Source organism: Oreochromis niloticus, linkage group LG5, assembly GCF_001858045.2.
Source record: "Oreochromis niloticus isolate F11D_XX linkage group LG5, O_niloticus_UMD_NMBU, whole genome shotgun sequence".
Classification (NCBI taxonomy): domain Eukaryota; kingdom Metazoa; phylum Chordata; class Actinopteri; order Cichliformes; family Cichlidae; genus Oreochromis; species Oreochromis niloticus.
In genome coordinates, this window is record NC_031970.2 from 29,130,936 (window position 1) to 29,154,757 (window position 23,822).

Sequence of the window (23,822 nt, forward strand, 5' to 3'; positions counted from 1 at the left end):
TTAATACCCTCAGGTACACATTCAGCCAACCACAGTGTCACCATAATGGATACACCTGCTGTTCTGAGACAATCAGATATGTTTGTTTATGTCAGCATGTAAATAATGTCATCATTTGTGTTCAAAGCTTTGTCACTGTGGTAGCACACTGCACACAGACAGACAGTAAAAAAAAAAAAAACGAGCCATAAAAAGATAAAAAAGGATCTATTTTGGGCGAAGAGTATAATTTTAGAGCTAAAACAAAGTGAAAAGACAGGCTGAGAAAAAAGATATCGGTGCCCATCGTTTCCATAATTAGAAACGATCAGACTATAATTCCCTTCTGATCCTTTCCGAGTATAGTTTCACTTTCTCGCAGCTTTTTAAAAGAACCTTAGAGACGTTCAAACGGGCTACAGTGTTTCTCTTGTGAGGTGATGTGTGACACGCGATGCATCATTTGGCTATGCTGGAGTGCACTTTCCACCTGACCCCCCACCCTGAGTATGGGTAGTCACAGCACACTCGTAGCCACGAGGGAACCGTGTGCGTACACTAGTAACTCGAAAGGTGTCGCGTTATAAAAGAGGAACCGCACCGCAGCGAGTGACAGCTCATGGTTAATGTAGCAGGGGAGACTGAAGCGAGCTCAGAGCCCAGAGGACAGGAGGAGATGATTTGCATGCGTGTGGCCTTATCCCATTGTACATTTGAGCTTCTTTGCTTTAAATACGCGGCTTTGAATCCCCATATACGTACGTGCGCATGCATTTCCATGGGCACAGCTGTGTTATGTGTGCAGACAAACATCTCTCGGGGAGATTTCCTTTTTTGCTCCAGCTGAAGCCGCTGCTGCCAAGGCCGCTAAAACCACTAAGAGAGGGTGGGGTGGCAGAAAGCATAAGCAGTCTGCTTCCAATCTGCTCCTTCAGTCAACACTTAAAATCCCCGCGGAGCGCAGCTATCTCTTCCAATCTATCACAGGGTTACTGTGGAGGAACCGGAGGAGGAAAGAGTCAAAGGCTAACTGTCGCAATCTGCACCCGCACTCAGGAAGGTCAACTGCACACGCTGCTCCTGCCCATTAATAGACCCATAAGTGATCCCCACAGTGAGGCAACTGGGCATGAGCGGATCAATATTTTCCCAAGATAGACGGCCCTATTCAAAGCTGTGAGTGATGATGTTACAAAAAAGGAGATAATTTTTTTTTAAAACCCCAAAATAATCAAAATGAAGTCCAACAAAAGCACGAGCAAGCTTCCTCCGCTTTTACAGCAGGCTAATGCTGTGCGAGATTTTGGGACGTTTTCTTCCTGCAAATGGAAATCACTCCCTGCACGGTAAGTTTAAAGACCTTGATCTCGGCAGAATTTTTCATTATAGTGAATGTTGCGTGGAAAAATGTCTCTGCCCTATCCAAGGCCTGAGCCCTATGGAGTGAGTTTTATGGAGAGAGCTCAATGAAGCGTGAGGAAGTGGAGGTTTTACACCTGCTGTTCCTCCTGTGCTGTTCAAGGTGTTTCTCCTTGTGACTCTATACCTCAGAGTGCTCAGCTTTCTTTTATATTTCTCTTTACATCCCCTTCAAATGTTTTGATCAACTCTCCTATTATTATTCTTTGGGGGTTTTTCTAACATTTTAGCAGATCAAACTGGCTGGGCAATTTAGAAATCACCTACTGGGATGTCATCATATGAGGGCGGGTATATAGACAACATCCCCCCCGCCCTTGGTTGTGGATTCTTTCACTCCACCTCTATTATTGTTATTCATTTATTTATTTCCAAATCAAATACTATTGTACTCTCAACTAATCATGGCAGCTTTCCAACAGGTGTCTGAACCACTGCCTACGCTCAGCCCTTCATTTTTCATTCTTCTTCATAGCCATCTAAATAATGAAAATCCTCAACAAGTGCGGCTGGAAAACTGATTAGATCTTTAAAAAAATAAATAAACGAATGAATAAAAAGCCTTTGCAGATTTCTCTCTTTCTGCTATCTTTTTCTTTTCTCTCTCTCTTTTTTTTAACTTGACAGTGAATATGATGGTTATTCTTTTTAATTGGTGCAATCCCCTTGCTTTGCCAAGGCGGGGGGTGGGGAGGTTTACAATCCACCAACATCTACTCCACTCTTGTACTAATTATACACCATGTGCCTCTTAAGGGAAGTCTAAAATAAAAGTGTGTCAGTGGTGCTGTTGTCTGGTACTGGGTGAAAGCGGCAACTAGTAATTTTAAAAGGACACAATCAACAACACATTGGAGGCCAATACGTCTACAGCTAGTAACAAAAATTACAATGAAGTCTGAACGTTTACATGTGCAGACATACTTCTGTATGCTAGCTCTGTGGAGTCTCAGTTTTGAAGATTGACAGCACTTTGATAGCTGAATGCTAAATGTGAAAGAAAAGCCAATTAGCTTAGCTGGGAAAAAGACCAGAAGATGCTTGCCATGGCTATGCCAGAATAAAATACATGTACCTGCTAGCCATAAAGCTAGAGTCTAGTAATTTTACAAGACAGCCTATATACAAACAAATGTAAACGGCTTTCTTTATTAGCTAAGCTCTTCATCTACCATCACTGACATCTATCAGCAGTTTTCCTTCAAGACAGGTGACTTGATTTTACATTCTACAATGTCCTCCCAATGTAAGGTTTATGCCCTAAATTAACAGTACTGGTAACTTCCAAAATCTTTATTTATATATATTTATTTATTTTTCTGTAATGGTAAATCCACCAGCATGCACAAGCTCTTTTATCTAAACCAGGGGTGGGGAACTCCAGGCCACAAGGGCCGGTGTCCTGCAGGTTTGAGATAGCATCCTGGGTCAGCACACCTGAATCAAATGATTACTTCATTACCAGCCTCTGGAGAACTTCAAGACATGTTGAGGAGGTAATTTAGCCATTTAAATCAGCTGTGTTGGATCAAGGACACATCTAAAACCTGAAGGACACCGGCCCTCGAGGCCTGGAGTTCGACACCCCTGATCTAAACCATATATTTAATGCCAAATACTTTAAATTCAATATTTTACATTAAAAAAAGCTGAAAAAAGCAAAGCTCAATTATGGTCATTAATTTGCATCCCTGAAGAGAAAAGTTTTACTGGTTGAACAGAACATCAGACTTTTAAAAAATATATATATATATAATTTCTGACTTCTCTGTGAAGTCCAGTGTGCCGGCTCAAATTTGGGTATAAAAATATGAATTCAATTTGTCATTTGCCTAATAAATAACAACAACAAACAAATTTCTTTGACAGTCTCCGACAATATTTATGTTTTCTTGTTTTATCACAGGTGGTATAATATATTTGTTAATCACTCTAAGTGTAGTGGAGCATTTGAGCGCAAGCCAGTCTTTAGTAAAACATAGATCAATAAATAAATATAAATATCTGACCCAGCTTACTTACAAGCACAAAACGTTCCCCAAAATGACCACCAAGACACCAAAGACACCAAGGGTCTGCACCGAGCCAATACCCCATGCTGCCCTCATCCAACCGCCACCAGAAATGAATATACTTACGCCTACTTTCATACATGCTCCTGGACTGGGCCCAAATCTTAAAGGGGTCCGGTTTTCTCTGGATGGTCCCGTCTCCTGGGGAGTCCTGGATTGGGAGTCCCGGCAAAGGCTGCGAGGGAGGTGGGGGAGCGTTGCTCTCACTGAGAGCGGGCGCCAGGGAAGAGTGCACAGGCGAGTCTGTGTGCGCGCTCCGGTGGCTGGAAACACTATGCTGGGAGCTGTTCTGGCTGTCCTTCCTTGACAACTGCTGTTGGAGAAGCAGATCAATATCATTTGACTGTTTCTAATCTCCTGCACAAGAGCATGGAAGCTGAACTCAGAAATGACTGACAGGAGGAGACAAAAACATTAAAAAAAGAAGGTTATTGCATCGTCAACAGCGGAATAGAAAACATGAATCTGGGTTGTGGTTTGTGAGAGGAGGAACAGGGACAGCGGAGACGTGAATACAGAACAATTCTGAACTGGAGTTCAAAAAGATTAAAGATGGCTTCTCCTTGGGGTGAAAGGAAGCACATTCTAAGAGTATAATGTCAACCACTGTCGTATTGCTCCCTTATTTAACACAAAGAATAATCAAGCTGTTTTATGCAGAGAATTCTTTTAAAGCTAACAAAGAGGGAGGAAAAAAAAAAGAGGACCTCAATGGTTTCTCATGATTAAGTCATTCAGCTATGGGAGAAAACACTGTGGAACTTACAAGAGTGCATTGCCTATTCCTTTTGTTTAACAGAGTGGAATGGATTAACAAGGAGCTGCATTCCCTGCTGTATATGGAGGGATAGTCACAATGAATAAAGCACTCCAGGGGTTTAAAAAGAAGAGAGGACTTTACTGGTAAAGGCAGAAATGTAAAACTGCTTATAAATTGCTACTCGCCCCTCAATAACATGCGCACTTAAGCACCTGTTCGAGGATTCGAGCTGAGTAAAACTCACAATCCCGAGCTCAGGCACAAGTGCGCTGCGAGTATCGGTAAAGATCCTGTTTGTCATCCTTGTCACTGCATCTCCCCTTTGCAAGCACCACATCGCCGCCATTGGTCTGCAAAATCTCCACTGCTGCGAAGAAGCCAGCGACGCGAAAGGGTTACGGGGCACAGCTCGGGAAAGAAAGGCCGATATTTTAAGACGGTAAGCGAAAATGACAGCAGTTCAGTCTCTTCACGTCACATGACTACACATTACTTTGGACGCGGAGGACAAAAATATACCAGGAAGGGGTGGAGGCAAGTGGCTCGTCTGTTCTCAAATATCAAAGTGTTTGGCCTTCAAAGTGCAGTCATGTCTTCACACTCATTACTCGCTGAATCACTCTCCTACACCTCTGCAATTCATGTTTATATTCATCATCCTTGTTAGACATAAAATAAGCTTGATGCTTTAGCAAATATTAAGTCGGGGCTGTGGCTCCAGCTGGAATGCTTACTCTGCTGGTGCTGCAAATAACCTCACTGGGTTTTGTGGTGTACTTATAATTAATCAGAAATGCAGGCCGTGTTGATGCTAAAGTCAGACCTGAGGACTGACGCTCAAACCCCCCCCCCAAAAAAGAGGCCAACCAATCTGCATATTTTTTCTTGTTTGATGCACAGAAAGTCCAAATCCTATCCCCCTCTTAAATGAAAACAAATCTCCTATACTTGATGAATCTATTAGATTTTGACCTTCTGCAGTCATTGCGTTGTTCCTCGGTGGCCTGCGAGTGGTTTAATACATTGGTTTGTGCTGCTCCAATAACTTATTAAAGAGACAGAAGATGGGAAGCGAGAGGCATTGGTAGGTGGGGCAATGAAAGCAAATCCTCACTGCTTCCTAAGACTCAGCTCAGTCCTGCTTAGCGTGACGCATCACTGGTTTGGCACACATAGAACTTCTTAACATAACATGCATTTAAAAAGCATACCCATCACCTCGATTATCTGCTATAGAAATCCCATTATAATCCCATACCCAGCATTAATATCATCACACATCCCAACAATTTTCTTCCCTAGCTAACTGAAATCACACAGGGTGGTCTCTATATGTAGAAGCCGGTGGAAAATCATCCTGCAAAACTATACTATACTATTACTGTACTACTAAACTTTCACTCAGACACAGCTGATAGTTACTTGACGTTTTGGCACCGGCACCTTTTCCATCGCCTCTGTTATGCTTTCAAGAATACCATCACCATTACCTAACTAGCACCACCATACATGACATCATTCTCCCACCAAAATTCTGTACTGTATCTAAATGATCTCACATACCCTTCTAGAGTAATCGTTGTATGGAGGAGCCATCGCAAAATCATCCTGGAAAAACACAAATAATCATAAAAAAATGAAAATTACAAAAAGCTCCTGAAATATGTGCAGAAAGTGGTTTAGGCATTGTCTCGATAAGGCATCAGATGGATAGCAGCATCTTTGGTCGACAATCTGTGTATATTATACTCTACCCCAATATAAGGGCAAATGCTGGCTTTTAAAACAGCACACTTATAACTTGAGTGATGATCCCTATCTTATTAAGCCTTAAGGACAAGGCATCTAAAACAAATTGAAAATTTTAGCTCTGTCCTGCTATGGCACCAATAGTTTTTCTGCAGCACCCAATCAGCCTCAGATATCCAAACGTGTTAAAAACATTATGATTTTTCACATTTATCAGTGGGAAGTTGTTCATCAGCTCTAAGAATTCAATTACTGTTATCAACCCATCACCGTTATCCAAACAGGTCATTCCCAAAACCTTCTCCTTCTCTAAACAAAGATCACATACCCTCCTTCCATAAGCTCTGTACCGAGGATCCATCTCAAAATCATCCTGCAAAACAAAATTGGCAATCACAGATTCAGTCTACAAAGTCCTTTAATAACCAAAGTTCTAAACTTCGAGCATTTTAGCCTCATACACTAAATGCAACGTTAAACATTATATAATGCTAAAATGATCATTGGCACCTTTTTCATTGTGTCATTTGTCAGCCTAGGATTATCAAACCAACATCAATATCACCACTTATTTCTAAAGATTTCACCCCATCTGAACAATATCACATACCCTCCTACTGTTATCTGTGTATGAAGATTCCACATCAAAATCATCCTGCAAAACAAAACAAAGTTTAACTCCTGGACTCTTTATTGAAGCCTCTTGATCTTGTAATATGTGCAGAATTTGGTTTAGCATTTAAGGGGCATCATCAAACGCAGTGTTAAACATTATGCTAAACATTATGTAAGGTGGGATGCGTTCCTCTAAAATCTACATATGTCATTCAGCATTAGTGATGCTGCCACAGATATACACTATCACACCCAAAGGGAGTCTTACTGCTGTCCTGCAAAATGACCATTAGGTTCACTGTCCTTATGTAGTACTAAATTAACAGCAATAACTAGAATGCAGGGCCTCACATAAACAACATCTTGCATTAAAATATTCAATTGAAACCTCATGCATTAAACCCATGATCTTTGGCACCACAGCCCTCCCCTTTCAATGTATCTAAATGACATCACGTACCCTTCTTCTGTTATCTCTGTATGGAGGAGCCATCGCATAATTATCCTGAAAAATAATTTTTTTTAAAAATGAATACAAAAAAAGCTCCTGAAATACATGCAGAATGTGGTTTGGCAATAACTTGCTGAAATAAGCAAGTCTGTCTTTTAGAGCACATTATCTGGGTAGTAGCATTGGTTGCTTAAAAAAAAATAAAAATGCATTTTTCTGTATAATACAATCATGAACACTGATTTTGAAATTGTGTGCTTGTAGTGAGATAACTGTTCCTCTCTGTTATTGAGCCTGAAGGATGCAATATCCCCCCAAAACTCAAAGATTAGCTTTGTCATGCTGAGCTGCCAACATCATCACACAACCAAAGAGTAAATACAGTAAAAACATTATGCATTAACACAGTTATCATTGGCAGCTTAATCCTAAAATCTTCACGTCATGTAAACAGCATCACATACCCTCCTAATGTTCTCTCTATATCCAGGATCTGGCTCAAAATCATCCTGCAAAACAATATTGGCAAACACATTTTCAGTTACATACAGTCTGCAGAATCCCTCTATTAATAAAGGCATTACATCATGGAGCTATCAACATTATGCATTTACACTGCTCTCCCAGGCACCTTATCCATCACCTCTCTTATGAGCTAAGAATTATAAAACCACCACCAATAACGGCTCATTCCTAAAACCGTCACCCATCTAAACAATAACACATACCCTCCTAGTGCTATCTGCGTATGAAGATTCCACCTCAAAATCATCCTGCAAAACAAAATTGGCAAACATGTCCAGTCTAATAATGCCTGAATGACACTTCTAAACTGCAACAAGGCCAGTGTAGCACCCGAACTCCATGCTATGGCTCCATGCTCATGTAATATGTACATTTATGTAGCACAACATTAACAGTCATAATTATGTTGAGTTGCACATAATATCTTTCTGTGTAAGACAAATTAGTTAAACCTGAATGCATTAAAATATGATCACTTTGTATTAACATTATAAGAATACCAACTCTATCATCTGCCCAGCACCAGTATGATTACACCTCATTCTCAAAAACTTTAAATGACATCACGTACCCTTCTTCTATAATCTCTGTTTGGAGGGGCCATTGCAAAATTATCCTGAAAAATAATAATAATATAAAAAAATTAATACAAAAAAAGCTCCTGAAATACGTGCTTGTAGTGAGATAAATGTTCCTCTCTGTTATTGAGCCTGAAGGATGCAATATCTCCCCAAAATTCAAAGATTAGCTGTGTCATGCTAAGCTGCCAACATCATCACACAACCAAAGAGTAAATAAAGTAAGAACATTATGCATTAACACAGTTATCATTGGCAGCTTAGTCCGAAACTCTTCACGTTATGTAAACAGCATCACATACCCTCCTAATGTTCTCTCTATATCGAGGAGCCGGCTCAAAATCATCCTGCGAAGCAAAATTAGCAAACACATGTTTAGACTGTAGGACCTCTTTTATATTATCAAGATGATGGTTCTATTTTAGTTTAACAACTAGACTTTTTACAGTGTATTCATAATTGTGTAACATAGGCAGATTGTAGTTTGCTAACATCTTGCTAAAATAAGCAAGGTCTTCCCTTAAAAAGCATCATCTCAATGATGGCATGCATTGCCACAACTGAGAAGCTAGCATTTGAACTGTAAATGGCTCCTTCCTTATTAACATGACAGTATTGGCCTCAAACAGGAATGATAAAGTTCAACTCTGTCCCCAGCAGGAATGACTCATGTTCACTGTCTTTATGCACTGTAACATAAGGAGTCATAATTTCTTTGAGGTGTGACACATAAATAGCCTCATACACTAAACGCAATGTTAAACATTATGTAACGCTAAAATGATCATTGGCACCTTTTTCATTGCGTCTTTTGTCAGCTCGGGATTATCAAACCACCACCAATATCACAATAACTCATTGCTAAAACCTTCACCCCATCTGAAGAATGTCACATACCCTTCTACTGTTATCTGTGTATGAAGATTCCACATCGAAATCATTCTGCAAAACAAAAATTGGCAAAGACACGGTCTGTTAGACGCAGTCTACAGGGTCCTTCTAATAATATCAGAGAAAGATCTGCACTGAAACCAGCCCAGTTTAGCACTTGGCATTTTTGATATAGAGTCATGGTTGTGTCCTTTGTTATTTCAGCGTTGTCTTGCTGAAATAATTTAAGACTTTTTTGAACCCGCCTTGAATATTATCTGTAAGAAGAACCCACATCAAAATCATCCTGCAAAAACAAATTGGCAGCCATGTTCTGTCAGACAAAGTTCAAGCAGGCAAAGTTTAGCTCCTGGACTCTTTATTTGAGGCCTCTTGATCTTGTAATATGTGCAGAATTCGGTTTAGCATTTGATGGGCATCATCATGATGGTGGGATATGTTCCTCTAAAACCTAGAAATGCTGTTCAGCATTGGTGGGGCCGTCACAGATATACACTCACACAGTGCAATACCATCATGAATGCAAACTTGAACTGTATGCCGATAACAAGATGGAAGGTTTCCGTTTCATTTAGCCTGAAGGTACAGCACCCAAAGGGAGTCTTACTGCTGCTCTGAAAAATGACCAGCAGGCCTACATTAGGTTCACTGTCCTTATGTAGTACTAAATTAACAGCAATAACTAGAATGCAGGGCCTCACATAAACATCTTGCATTAAAATATTCTATTGAAACCTCATGCATTAAACCCATGATCTTTGGCACCATGCCCCTCCCCTCTATTAAATTTATAAGAAGACCACACAGCACCATCTACGCACACAAGGTCATTCCCGAAAAGTTTCAATGTGTCTAAATGACATCACGTACCCTTCTTCTGTTATCTCTGTATGGAGGAGCCATCGCAAAATTATCCTGAAAAATAAGAATGTGCAGAATGTGGTTTGGCATCGTCTTGGTGAAATAAGCAAGTCCGTCCTTTAAAAGGAATGATGTGGTTTGCTCTAAAACCTATACATATTATATTGTAATCCAATGTTGTCACAGAAACAGCTTTTTTAAACTATGTGTTTTTAATGAGATTGAGAGTTCCTCTCTTAATTAACCTTGAAAAACATTGGGTCCAAACAGAACTTCAAAGTTTAGCTCTGTCCTACTAAACTAACAGCCAGCTTGACTTTGGTGAACTGCCTTTGTGTACTACAGAATTAACAGTCAAATTTACTTTTTCTGACAACCAGACAGTTAGTAAAACCAGTATGGATGAACATGATTATCACTGACAGCTTATTCATTGCTTTCATCTGTTATAAGAACACCATAACCACTGTCATTCAGAATACTTCCACCACCTCTGAATAATATCACATACCCTCCGAGTGTTATCTCTGTATGGAGGATCCGCCTCAAAATCATCCTGCAAAACAATATTGGCAAACACATTTTCAGTTACATACAGTCTGCAGAACCCCTCTGTTAATAAAGGCATTACATCATGGAGCTATCAACATTATGCATTTACACTGCTCTCCCAGGCACCTTATCCATCACCTCTCTTATGAGCTAAGAATTATAAAACCACCACCAATAACGGCTCATTCCTGAAACAGTCACCCATCTAAACAATAACACATACCCTCCTAGTGCTATCTGCGTATGAAGATTCCACCTCAAAATCATCCTGCAAAACAAAATTGGCAAACATGTCCAATCTAATAATGCCTGAATGACACTTCTAAACTGCAACAAGGCCAGTGTAGCACCCGAACTCCATGCTATGGCTCCATGCTCATGTAATATGTACATTTATGTAGCACAACATTAACAGTCATAATTATGTTGAGTTGCACATAATATCTTTCTGTGTGAGACAATTTAAGTTAAACCTGAATGCATTAAAATATGATCACTTTGTATTAACATTATAAGAATACCATCTCCATCATCTGCCCAGCACCAGTATGATTACACCTCATTCTCAAAAATTTTAAATGACATCACGTACCCTTCTTCTATAATCTCTGTTTGGAGGGGCCATTGCAAAATTATCCTGAAAAACAATTTTTTTTTAAAAATGAATACAAAAAAAGCTCTGAAATACATGCAGAATGTGGTTTGGCAATAACTTGCTGAAATAAGCAAGTCTGTCTTTTAAAGCACATTATCTGGGTAGTAGCATTGGTTGCTTAAAAGAAAAATAAAAATGCATTTTTCTGTATAATACAATCATGAACAGTGATTTTGAAATTGTGTGCTTGTAGTGAGATAACTGTTCCTCTCTGTTATTGAGCCTGAAGGATGCAATATCCCCCCAAAACTCAAAGATTAGCTGTGTCATGCTAAGCTGCCAACATCATCATACAACCAAAGAGTAAATACAGTAAAAACATTATGCATTAACACAGTTATCGTTGGCAGCTTAATCCTAAAATCTTCACGTCATGTAAACAGCATCACATACCCTCCTAATGTTCTCTCTATATCCAGGATCTGGCTCAAATTCATCCTGCGAAGCAAAATTGGCAAACACACATTACTCTGCAGGGTCCTTCTAATAAAACCTCAGATGAAAGTTCTAAAAAAGGTCAGTTTAGAGCCTGGTCTCTCACGACAGAGCCATGGTTATGTAACATTTACAGATTGTAGCTTGCTATGAACTTGCTTTAATAACAAGAGGCTTTCTTTAAAAGGCATGATCAGGATGGTTGCTCCAAAACTTGCATATATAATGTATCATTGAAGCAGGCCTCACAGATGTGTGGATCAACCATACTGTATGTAATAGCGCCATCATGAGTGCTGGCTTTTCAACAGCGCACTGATAATGAGATCAATGGTTCATTTCATATTCAGCAAGAAGGACCCAGCATTCAGAAGGTCCAAAGCATCCAAAGTTTAGCTCTGCCCTGCAAAGTCACCAGCAGTCCTGACTCAGGTGCACTGTCTTGATATGCTACAGTATTAACAGTCATAAATGGTTTGTTGTGTCACACCTATGTATCCTCGTGCAGCTAAAATGTATGTTCAACATTATGCAATAACACCAGCACTACTGGCAGTTTATCCATAACCTTTACTATTTGCTAAGGACACCAGAACCATCATAAATCCACCACCTCCTAAAACCTTCACCCCTTCTAAACATGATCACAGACCCTCCTAGTGTATTTTCTATAAGGCTGATCCAGCTCAAAATCATCCTGCAAAACAAAAAGAACCCCAAAAAACATGCTCAGTTTACAGACTCTTTCCCACAATGCTGCAAGCAGGTCAGGTCAGCACCTGGACTCTTTAAAAAGAGAGTCCTGCTCATGTAATATGTGAAGAATGTCATGCATTACCTTGCTGAAATAAGCAAGGGCTTTCTTAACAAAACAAAAAAGGGCATCATCAAGATTGTGTCATGTGTTGCTCTGACATATGTTTTTGTTTTTTTGAAAGACGTGGGGATTACTCCTGCACTAATGCACTCCATCATGAATGCAAGCTTTTGAACTGTGTGCTGATAACAAGATGGATGGTTTCTCCCTTATTTAGCCTGAAGGTACAGCACCCAAAAGGAATTTTAAGTTTTACCAGTTTAGCTCAGTCAAACCTTCTCCCCATCTTAAAAAACATCACATACCCTCCTAGTGTTAACTCTGTATGGAGGATCCAGCTCAAAATCATCCTGCAAAACGAAATTGGCAAACACGTTTTGTTAGACACAGTCTACAGGGTCTTTCTGGTAATACCTGAAATAAAGACTTTTGAACTGTACGCTGATAAAACGATGGATGGTTCCCATCTCATCTAGCCTGAAGGTACGGCACCCAAAAGGAATTTTAAAGTTAAGCTCTGTACTGCTCTGTCACCTGCAGACTCATGTCTTTATGCACTGCATTATGTAGTAACATAAGATACATGATTCGATTTGTCATACATAAATAGCCTCGTACGCCTAAACACAATGTTAATGTTAAACGTTATGTAATGCTATAATTATCACTGGCAGCTTATCCATCATCTCTTTTATCAGCTAAGGATTATCAAACCAATAATATCATAACACCTCTTTTCTAAAACCTTCCCACCAACTAAACAATATCACATACCCTCCTACTGTTATCTGTGTATGAAGATTCCACCTCAGAATCATCCTGCAAAACAAAATTGGCAAACACATGGTCTGTTAGACACAGTCTGCAGGTGAATAATACCAGGAAGAAAGATCTGCACTGCAACCAGCTCAGTTTAGCTTCTGGATGCTTTACTATAGAGTCATGCTCATGTAATATATGCAGAATGTGGCTTTGCATAAAGAAAGATATGTGGTGGCATGTGTTCTTCTATAGCAGAGGGGGCCACAGTGGGATACATACAGCCCACTTTGATCTTAAGTGTAAAGACATTTAACTAAACATTTAATCCGTGACATGTTTTCATGTCAGAAAAAGAAGCACAATCTCAAGAGTAAATCTCTGTTTTTCTACAAGACAAATGTGTTAAATTACAGAAAACACTCTGGTAGCTCACTGCCCAGACTGTCCTGTATTTATAAAACAAAGTTTTGGTTATTTGTAGTTTTTTTTTTAAAGTTGGTTAATAAATAAATATTAAAAAAAAGAAAGAAATTTCTACAGTAGATAGTGAAAAAGAGGAGCTTTTCTAAAATTTAATGGTTTATCTCTTAACTGCTTAGGTGTAGTGAAATGGTGAAAGTCTTTACAGGAAAAGCTGTAAAACTTATGAAAATACAGTTAAAAGTTTCATTCAGATTTTGCAAAGCCTTCCAGTGGGCCGGATTGGAGCCTTTGCTAGGCCGTTTCTGCCCCCTCGCCTTATGTTTGACATCGGTTCTGTATAAACTGTATAATATCCTTCACCTTTAGTGGTGCCAACACAGTGGGGGAGGCTTACCCATGCTGTGCGCACTAATACACTCCAATACCATCATGAGTGACGCTTGAACTGTACCACTTATGCATGATTCCTATGATCGGCTATGAGAATACCATTAACTACCCAGCACTAATATTACAGCACCATCATTTCAAAACCACCACTGCATATCCTCCTAGTGTAATCTCTGTATGGAGGGTCCAGCTCAAAATCATCCTGCAAAACAATATTGGCAAACACGTCTTCAGCTGCACAAAGTCTACAGGGGTCTCTCTTTTAATAAAGACATTACAGGATGGAGCAGTCTCTCAGCTGTGATCATACATCAATGCTCACGCTGCAAACTTAGAACCCAGCGCGATGCGATCATCAGCGTGTTAGCAACCCAGCTCACGCGGTGCATCAAAGCCCCTCGTCCCATCCCCCATCAGAAAGGGGCACGGGGAGGAGGGGGGGCTACAGGAATCCACCCCCGCACAGTATCCCACGTCCACAAACAGACCCACAACATCAGCACAAGTTGCAGCGCACAGAGGGGAGTTAGAGATGAGGCGGGAAAGGAAAAGACGATGATATTGAGACATCCCTCAGAAAGATGCACACATGTGGTTAGAGGACGGAGGTGGACAGAGGTGGATGGATGTAAAAATTAAGATTAAAACAACTACTTACCAGTTTTGGGCTCTTCTTTGCAGGTGCCACTCCTGTAAAGCCAGACAGAGAAATGGAAGGAAAAAAAAGAGAAAGAGAAAAATGTTACCAAAGGAGTTAGAACATTTATTTCACATTAAAATAAAGGGGAAATTTAAAAAAAAATATGGGTGGGGAAAAAAGATTAATGCAGACTCCCCAACAGTGTCACAACAGAGCAAATCTAGCTCTCGTCTCATTCTCTTTCCTTTCCTCTCTTTCCCTGCTTGATTTCATTCGCTCGCCCATCCGCGGCTTACGTTTTGGAGGAGGAGGAGGGGGAGGAGGGGGGTGTGGGGGAGGTGGGGAGCAGGCAGCGCGATCTATCTGCATCGCTGCCGCGGCCAGCGTTTTGGCTTGACTGGTGCGGCAGAAGAGCGCGGCCAGCCCCCGGGGGGCTAACCCAGCACTCTCGAGACCCTGGCTACCCAACGGAGGCGCGCACATGTGAGCGTGTGTTTGAGGGAGGACGAGTGAGAGTTAAGGGGCAAAGACAGGATCCTGGAAAGCAACTAAAGCCGGCGAGTAAAAAGAAGGTTGTAAAAGAGGAGAAAAGCAAGCTTTGCTCTGGAGTTCCTGGCCGTAGCATTACCCATGGAGAAGGAGTCCAAGATATTGAACATTAAATTATAGGCAACCGTCAGTTCCCCTCTTACTGAGACCATCTTCCTGTGTCCGCTGAGCGCCGCGCTCCGCTGTCAAAGGCTCCAACATCTATAGGCAGTTGGCGCGTCCTCCCAGTCTCTCCCTTCCCTGCTGCCTTTTCCTTTTTTTCCTGTCCCTGTTCCTTTCTCTCTCTTTTCCTCTCTCTCTCTCTTACTTCACTGCACACTGTCCTCCCTCCCTTTTCTTCCCTCAGCATCATCACCCTCCCTCCCACCCTCCCTCTCTCTTCTTCTTCTTCTGTACGCTCCATCCCAGCCTCCCCTCCCACCCCCACATGCTGGTAAACATCCATGCAGCTACACATGCGCTCTCGCAGGCTTCCGACACAAATCAAGGTGTGCTTAAAGTATGACAGCCACGCTGCTTCTGCCCGAGTGAGCAGTGACCAGAAAATATCGTTTGCAGCAAGATCGTTGTACCCGACAAAGCGCGCACACAGACGAAAAAGACTGACAGATTACTGAAATACCAACACAGGGCAGATCCGACCAGGTAAATGCGCTCCTTAAACACATCGCTCCCTCCCTCGGCTCTGCGTGAAAAAAGCGGCAGTGTGAAGTCACGGATATGAGAACGCGTGGAGGAGTGCGCGAAAGAAAGAAAATACAAGAAGTGTGGTTTTATTTCCCTCTACAACGTTACAGTACAGCAGCGAGTGGAGTGCCGGCCAAACACACGCACGTCTGACATACAAAAGATGTGTTAAAGCACGCACAAGAGTAGGCTGTGCTTCATCTGTGAAAATGGGCCACTACTGTGTGTCAATCCTTTAGGGAAGCTGAGAGGATAAGATCTTACATACACACACACACGCGCGCGCGCGCTCGTCTTCTTTATCTCTCAGACATCTGGGTTCATTCACAACTGACAGCTCCAGCTGTGTTGCGTCTGCAGTTTTTCCTTCTTTCCCCGCTACTTCCCTTTTCAAATCGATAGGAATCGTTCATTCAGAAGTGTGTAACAATCTGATAAAAAAAAAAAGAAAAAGGATGCATACTAGACATAATCCCACTGAATCCCAAGGTTTTCTCTTTGGACCGAGGAGGCTGTCAGTCAAGGACTCAGGACAGTGTTTTACTATCCTTCATCTATCCACTGCAATTGATCTGCCGCTGCTCCCTGTCAGTGCCTCTTAGCGGCTCTGCAGCCACAGAATTCAGAATTTCATCATGTGCAGCACATGTTTTTTTATTTTTGATTAACAGCTTTAAAAATTGAAAGACAAACTGAATATGTTTGTTATTTAAACAATACCAACATGACAGGCGTTCATTTTTGTGCTTGCAAGCTGCATAGCGATACTTCTACTCTTTTAATGATGCTGTACTCTAATTAGTTTCAAGATACTAGGTGTTTTGACAAGCGTGCCACAACTTCCTCAGTCTTTTGTTGCCTTCGTCTCAAAACTCACTTAAACATCAAATTCCAGTTTAATAGACTGAAATCTGCAAGTGCATGAATTCTATTTAGAGTTTATGCTTTTATTTAATATTCCAACTTTTCGGAGAAACTACATCGGATAGGAAAAACTGAGATAAATCAATTATTGAAATAAATGTCGGTTTCAATCCTAAAGCAAATAAAAACAGGGAAAACACAACTGTGCAAAGGTCAGCTTCACATCTGTGTGCGTCTCTCAGATCAAAAGGGATTGTGGATGTTTGGGCCAACCTCCGGTCCCAATTACAGACACAAGGAGGGAAAGAGCATTTTTAGACAGGTGGGCGATTTGGCCTGGCCGGCAGACTGACAGCCTGAGTGAGAGAGCTCAACTAAATCCTCAGCGCCTCCAGCTCTCAAATAATGGACCAGAACCACTGTGGGCCCTTTTGCTCATTTTACTCTGCTTACCAAATCTTAAAAATGAGTGGCACGAGACTCTTTCGTAAGAGCCAATAATCCAACTACTAGGATTTTTCTTTTTTATGATTGAAGATAACAAAGCGGCGTGAATTTCAAAGACAGGAAAATAATGAACTCTACTGTATCTTTGAGGACTGTGACAGATTATTTTAAGTAGCTTGACAAAGTAATACTTTTGTTTGATTGCCAGAGGAGATAAAAAACCTGAAGTTGAGGGAAGACGACTTGGTTTTCTTTGCGCATGAACACCCTGAGTTTATCATGACAAAGAATTTTGGGCAAAAACTAGCACAGGTTAAAGTAAGAACTGTTACTAACAGCATCTATACATAAAAATCGAAGCACTGACACACCGAGTCAAAAGTTGTGTGCAAAAAATTCAGCAAAACAAGCTGCCAAAGGTGGGTACAGTCTGACAAAAAGCAGTACACCTTGTACACTACCCTGCAACAGATAGGAACTGTTGCACCAACCTGGCAACACAGCAGTTACTAAACGGAAGCCATTACTAAGCAGATTATGTTGTCTGTCCACAGTGCGTGTCTGTGTGTATGTGCTACTAGGTCTCGGCGAGGAGTGATGGCTTCCAACAGGCAGGTCCATCTGTCACCGTGGCGACAGTGCCTGGTGACCGTGGGGAACTGACAGATGGTCTCTAAGCAACGCTTGTTGTGGTGAGCTGCTTTCTGCTGTACAGTGAAGGAGTGAAAAGCTCATATCAGCCGTGTCCATCGGCATCCTCAGTGTGACAGTCATGCTAAGTGCAGCGTTACTGAGGATCCTTCTTTGTGTGCCTGTGTGTAAATAGAGAATTTACAAGTGCCAGTGTGGCTAAATAGCAAAGATGACCAGGGTGAACAGGTTAAAAAAAGAAAAAGAAAACGCAGTGGAAGGTAACAGGTTTCCTTATGGGGAAAGAAACTGTCCTTTTTTTCCCCTCTTTAAATTAAAAATGGTGAACTGGGGAGTGTTTCTCTTCTAGAACTTTAAATCTGGGGTGAAATCCCCTCCTCCCACAAATGCACACATCCGCCCAGGGGAGACCCCAGCGCAAATTATCTGCGGAGCATTGTCATGGAAACAAAAAGATGGTGCAATGTTGGAGATTTACGACTCGCCCAGTGGCTACAGAGGTGTGAAGACATGGGAGATTGGTAGGGGCTCGGGGAGCGAGAAAGGCTCACCTCGTCCCCGCCGTGCAACAAGCAATGATTCACCAACTCGAGCCTCCAGCGAGCCAAAAAAAACGAGCAGAGGTGAATCGTGGGCACCCGGTGGGCAGGCTGCTCCCGCGATCATTGCTTTTCTCAACTGCAATGCTGTTCGTTATGGTGCCACTGGAACGTTCAGTCAGCAGAATTTTTAATGCGAAGTGGGCAAAAATACAACACTTCCTGCCCATACAGTGAATTGATTTCCTGCTTTAGTCTGTACAGGGAGCCATCATCAGCGTTTATCTCTTTCTAATGGTTGTGTAGAAGACTGGAGACACTAAACGAGTCTTATGAATGTGCGTGCCGGTAACTCTGAGTTTGTTTATGTGGGTTATGCAATTTCACATAATTGTGTTCCCGTCTATCAGTGTGCGCCTTTAAAGAAAACAGATCCGTGGAGTGCTTTTTGACAGGAGGCACTTACAAGCCATCAGTGCACTTGCCCACCATTACGCCAATAAGAGCCATCTACTGTGACAACGACCCACTTGGTGTTTTTACCTTCCTACCTTCCTTAATCCTAAGCTTACCCTCCTTACTTTCCTTCCATGCTGATGGAAAACGCATAGGGAAACTTGGATTTAAACTGTGAGTAAGGGTACATGAAGTCTCCTGCATGCTGCATAGAGGTAAATAAGGGGAACTTGCCCTCTTGCTATAACACCAAGACATCGATTACAGTCTTTTGTGGACCCGGACATGCTAGAGACACCACATCCCAAGTAGTCACCCTGTTACACTTCTCTGAAGTCTGTTACCTGGTTGGCAGGCACGTGGATGTTTCCATTGACCCTTGTGCTCGCTTTCAGATGAGGAAATTTGCATCGCTCGGTCCCAAGTGAACTCTAGTGGGCTTGTGGATGCTGTTTCTATAACAGCAGTTTCTAGGATGATTTGTAAGTGAATGCTAAAAGAGTTTTCCAAGGAGCCATGCAGTTAATCTAAAGTCTTGGACACGTCTTTGGGCATTTTGCCCCTCATTTATTCAAAGGAAATAAAAGAAAGTAACTTTACAAGCAGCGGGGGGTTCATCAAATACTTTGACACGTGAAATAATTTAAACCTCTTGGCTGTTTCACTCCTGTAACCCGTTGCTTGCTACATCGGGAGGAGAGAAAGGGTCCATATCTCACTTTGAGAGCAGAGACGCAAGAGGCCCGATTGCCAAGCAGGGACTGTTGTGTCGCTGATGATTGATGAGTCATGAAGTAGAGGGAAAGAGAGGAAAAGACAGAGAGCAGAGCATCATGGGGGTTTCTACACTGCTCTTTCATCATCTCTCTGATCCTCTGACATCGTTCCCTCCACCATTTTTTTCCCCTTCTCCCCTCATCCACTGCAGCTCCAGTTAATTAAAGGAAAAGCCTAAAGCCTTGCCCCTACGGTAAGGGACTCCATGGGCTCTGTTATGCTTTACAGGGAATTTTGCTGGCTTGTTTTTAGGCCTTTTGTCCCCTTAGAGGAAATGGTCGCAGCAAATCAATACAAAGTTGTTTTCACTGATTAGATTTATCCTATAATTAAACCTTTCCACAGTGGTGTCTTTCAGCATGACAATGCCCTCATCCATAGAGCGTGAGGGGGTCACTGAATAGTTTGCAGACTATGATGTAAATGATGGTAATCACATGTTATACCATTTACCATCACCTGTTCTCAATTCAATTCAATACCATTGAGTGACTTAGCACGTGTTGCACAGCGTTGTCCACCACCACCAAAACACCAAATGAGGAAATTGATTGATACACTGTATTAGTGGTTATTTACTGCTTTAAAAATAAGAAATTCAGTCATTTTGTTCTGGACGTAAACTGCTGTGGATGCTGAGAGGAGGCGGCACTGAGACAAGAGCACGCAGAGCAGAAGGGAGAGAATTTTCTCCTCTAATGTTAATTTAATTGGAATACCAGAGGAAGGCGCCATCAGAACATATATCAACAGCCAAGGCATGTTGTTTTTAATTTGTTGAAAGACATTTTTAATTTGTTGAAGCTTCCGAATCAAAAAAGTCACTAAAGCCACTGTATCCAAACCTTTATTATTAACCTTTTGCCCTCATTTTTGTTTCTAGGACATCAAGCAGAGCTTTAATAATCCCTCCCAGAGAAAAAAAAAAAAACTACCAAGAAATACATGAAATTGTCAGCTTAACGACATTCAAATGACCATTTTCGTTATTTCATTGTAATTATTAGATCCACATTTCCAAAACTGTCTCCCTTGTATCTGGGCTTCTCCACTGTTCATACAGTCACTTCAGCATTCACCTTGACCACAGTGGTGTTGAGAACTCCCTTTTTATGAGCCAGTTTCCAAAGTCGTTCCTCCATTAACACCTCCGGTTTCCACCATTCTTCCGCCTCCCCCTGGCCCGTGCTGCCAAGCTGCTTCCTGAGCGAAATGTGGGTAAAACCTACGCTTACATTATGTTGTCAGATTACAAGTAACAAGCTGTGTCTGTGCTGTTAGTCGATTACTCACACCCTCATCGGGCCTGCTTGTTTGCAACCCTATGCTCATTTGCGCTGCCATTAGTAAACTACATTAGGTTATTATTGAACTGAAGTGGCTGCGCCTGTGTTTATAAATTTACACTGTGTTAATAGATTACCCGGAGGACTTTCCACTCCCATTGCTCCCATTTGCCCTGCCTAGTGAATCAGGCCCTTAATGTAAGTTGATTTTTCCTTCCAGAGGTGCGTATCCTTCCCTCTTCATGTACATTGGTACGACCTGTTTGTTGCTAGCCCAGCGCGCATTACCGCGCATTCGTTGGAGCACCTGCCTGGATTTTCAAACAGGTAAAAATGAAAGAAAATAATGCAACTCGGCATCCATGCTGAGACAAATAGATGTAATTTTTTTTTTCCTGTAGCTGACTAATGACACGAGCTGCCGGGGCTGCTACGAAGCTATGTTTCAGAAAAACTGCATCGAAACTAGTTTTCACTGACAAACAGCTATACAACAGGTGTATGCACTCCTATGGACAAAAGAGCGTGGGGTAATGGAAATTAGCATCTATGCAACGGCAAGACATCAGGGGCCAAAATGAATTATGCTGGTGCATCAGTGGGGGCAGGAGAAGACAGGCAGGGGAAAATGAGCCCATTACAGGAGTGTAATTAGACAAATGAAAGCACAATGGATTATGAAACCTGACTGAGGTAATAAATCATTCCTGCGCGCTTATAGGAAGTACATGACAGAGTGTCAAGTGTCTAAAACCCACTATTTAACCTACGAAGCACTGTTAAAGTGTCTCCACGCTGACCCCGTTGCGTGGCTCTTCCTCCACATCTATTAAATGAGGGAGAGAGGCGAGTGAGGGGGGGCATACTGTTGCATGCAGCGGCTTTAACGAGTTCGCTTCTTCATGCGCTAGTCCTCAGGGATAGACTCCCATCTTTACGTGGGCGAGCAGGTGTGAATCTCCATCCTGGCAGTGGGGGAACAGAAATGGAAAAGGAGGGATGGAGGGGCGGAGGAGAGGTGGATTTCCACCAATTAAGGCCGAACCAGAGTCTTTCTGCCTCTAATCTATAATTGGATGCATGACTGTTCATGTTCATGAGACTGGCTGAGTGAATGCCTGTGTGAACACACACAAGCAAGCAGCGTTTGGTTGGAAGGAGAGAGACACAGAGAGAGAGAAGGAAGCAAGGAAAAAGACGTATGTGTATTATAAGCAAAGCTGACATCAGGACCCCAATTACAGGCCAGTGTGCTTTGCTGCTACTGGTGGAGTGATCCTGATTGAGACAGCAGTGAAGAGAGTGTGAGCAGGACAGTAATTAAGGCACCGTGACTAGAGCCTTAGATGATGTGTTCCCAGAGTGTAAATGTAAAAAAAAAACCCCAAAATAAACGAAGCGAATGATGAACAGCGGCGCACACACACACACACACACACACACACACACACACACACACACACACACACACACACACACACACACACACACACACACACACACACACACACACACACACACACACACACACACACACACAAAATGTGCGGCCTAAACATGCTTAAAGACTCTAAAGGATGGGAAACGTGTGGGAGGAAGGGATACACAGTGGGACACAGTGTATATCAATAAGCTTTGATGGAGAAAAAGGGACCCAGGTATTCGCTCATTCTCTTCAACTGATTTAGCCAGCCATAAGATCTAAACAAAGTCTACTCATCTTTCCTGCCACAAAAGGGCTATAGGGAAAAAATGATTTGTCCAGTGAGAACACACTGGAGATGTGATCAAATATGGTGCTAAAGCAAACATTCAGCAAATCAGTTAGCTGATTAGTTAGGGGAAAATGAATTGAAGTTAACAAAATTGTTGACAAAGTGTCATTGCTTAAGTTATTTATCATGGCGATAAACATTAATAATCTGTGTCTTCCAGTATTGCAAAGGTCAGAATTTGCTTTGAAAAACTTGAAACTTGAAAAAATGAAATTCAAATGCAAGTTACACCTCATATCACCGCTACACCCATCGGTGTAACTTTGCTGAACGGGGGGGGGGGTCAAGATCTCTTACTACATAAATAAATAAATCTGGGTAAATTCCCAGATGATTAAACATGCAACTATTTTGCTCGTAATAACTGAAATGACTAAAGAAAATCAACAGCCTATTCATGCAAGATAATGCATAATTTTATTGGGGGGGTTATATTGGTTGGGTCTGATCATAACCCCCCTAACCCCCCTGGAAATTACGCCCCTGGCTACATCATGCTCACATACCAGTATCCCTAAAAGAGCTGGAATTTAGTTTTTTGGTTTAGTGTGGTTTATTCTTGACTAGCTAGCACCCAGGAGAGAACCACTGCTGTGCACGGGGTATTTTTAGTTGTCTTTGTGAGTTTTTTCTGCAGGCTGCTGTCTGTTTAAATGAAAACTCATTATATATTGATTTCAGATTCACGGCCAGAAAAAAAGCAAGACATCTGAGGATGTCTGCTTTAATTCCAGGAAACTTATACTGACATTTTTTCTTTCCTCATTTTTTTGGGGGGGATAACTTTTATTCTTGTATAGACTTCATAGCTTCACAGCTCTCAGAATTCAACTGTTGGAAAGAGATGAGGTTTCTCAGTACTAGTGTCAACATGACTGGAGTATTTTCATGGGAATTTCTGATGTCTTGCTTTTAGGAACAGAAACATGAAAATCAACATAAAATGCAGTCCAAAGTCACAAAGACTGATTTAATTTAAAAAGAAAAGTTTAGAAGAAGAAGGTTAAGAAAATGCACTAATCTAATTTGTACTTTTGCTGTCCTATTTCTGCGTTGAAAGTTACATATCTGATGTTGGAGCCATAATAATAATCTGAAGGAAATGTGTTAGTTTCCTGCTTTTGTATCCGTCCTTTTGTAAAAACTCTAGTGCAATAAAAGCCACCATAAAGAGCATTCAGTAATGCTGGTTCGTTTAAAATGCTCCTCATACTTTA

General features: G+C 41.6%; 1 protein-coding gene across 36 annotated transcripts in view; it reads right to left on the reverse strand.

Annotated features, from left to right (window-relative positions):
• The window catches only part of magi1b (membrane associated guanylate kinase, WW and PDZ domain containing 1b), a 135,577-nt gene that overhangs the window by 16,445 nt on the left and 95,310 nt on the right, over window positions 1-23,822 (reverse strand). For 8 of the 36 annotated variants that reach the window (XM_019358698.2, XM_025907422.1, XM_019358692.2 and 5 more), the window contains exons 13-30: window positions 14,593-14,624; window positions 13,134-13,178; window positions 12,665-12,709; window positions 11,501-11,545; window positions 11,045-11,089; window positions 10,676-10,720; window positions 10,412-10,456; window positions 9,910-9,954; window positions 9,046-9,090; window positions 8,451-8,495; window positions 8,142-8,186; window positions 7,774-7,818; window positions 7,510-7,554; window positions 7,055-7,099; window positions 6,590-6,634; window positions 6,308-6,352; window positions 5,794-5,838; window positions 3,537-3,783 (exon numbers count right to left, since the gene is read on the reverse strand). In XM_019358698.2, coding sequence (XP_019214243.1) covers window positions 3,537-3,783; window positions 5,794-5,838; window positions 6,308-6,352; window positions 6,590-6,634; window positions 7,055-7,099; window positions 7,510-7,554; window positions 7,774-7,818; window positions 8,142-8,186; window positions 8,451-8,495; window positions 9,046-9,090; window positions 9,910-9,954; window positions 10,412-10,456; window positions 10,676-10,720; window positions 11,045-11,089; window positions 11,501-11,545; window positions 12,665-12,709; window positions 13,134-13,178; window positions 14,593-14,624 — 999 coding nt within the window. The remainder of the gene's footprint in view (window positions 1-3,536; window positions 3,784-5,793; window positions 5,839-6,307; window positions 6,353-6,589; window positions 6,635-7,054; window positions 7,100-7,509; window positions 7,555-7,773; window positions 7,819-8,141; window positions 8,187-8,450; window positions 8,496-9,045; window positions 9,091-9,909; window positions 9,955-10,411; window positions 10,457-10,675; window positions 10,721-11,044; window positions 11,090-11,500; window positions 11,546-12,664; window positions 12,710-13,133; window positions 13,179-14,592; window positions 14,625-23,822) is intronic. The other 28 variants (XM_019358693.2, XM_019358694.2, XM_019358702.2 and 25 more) reach the window with 28 other exon arrangements.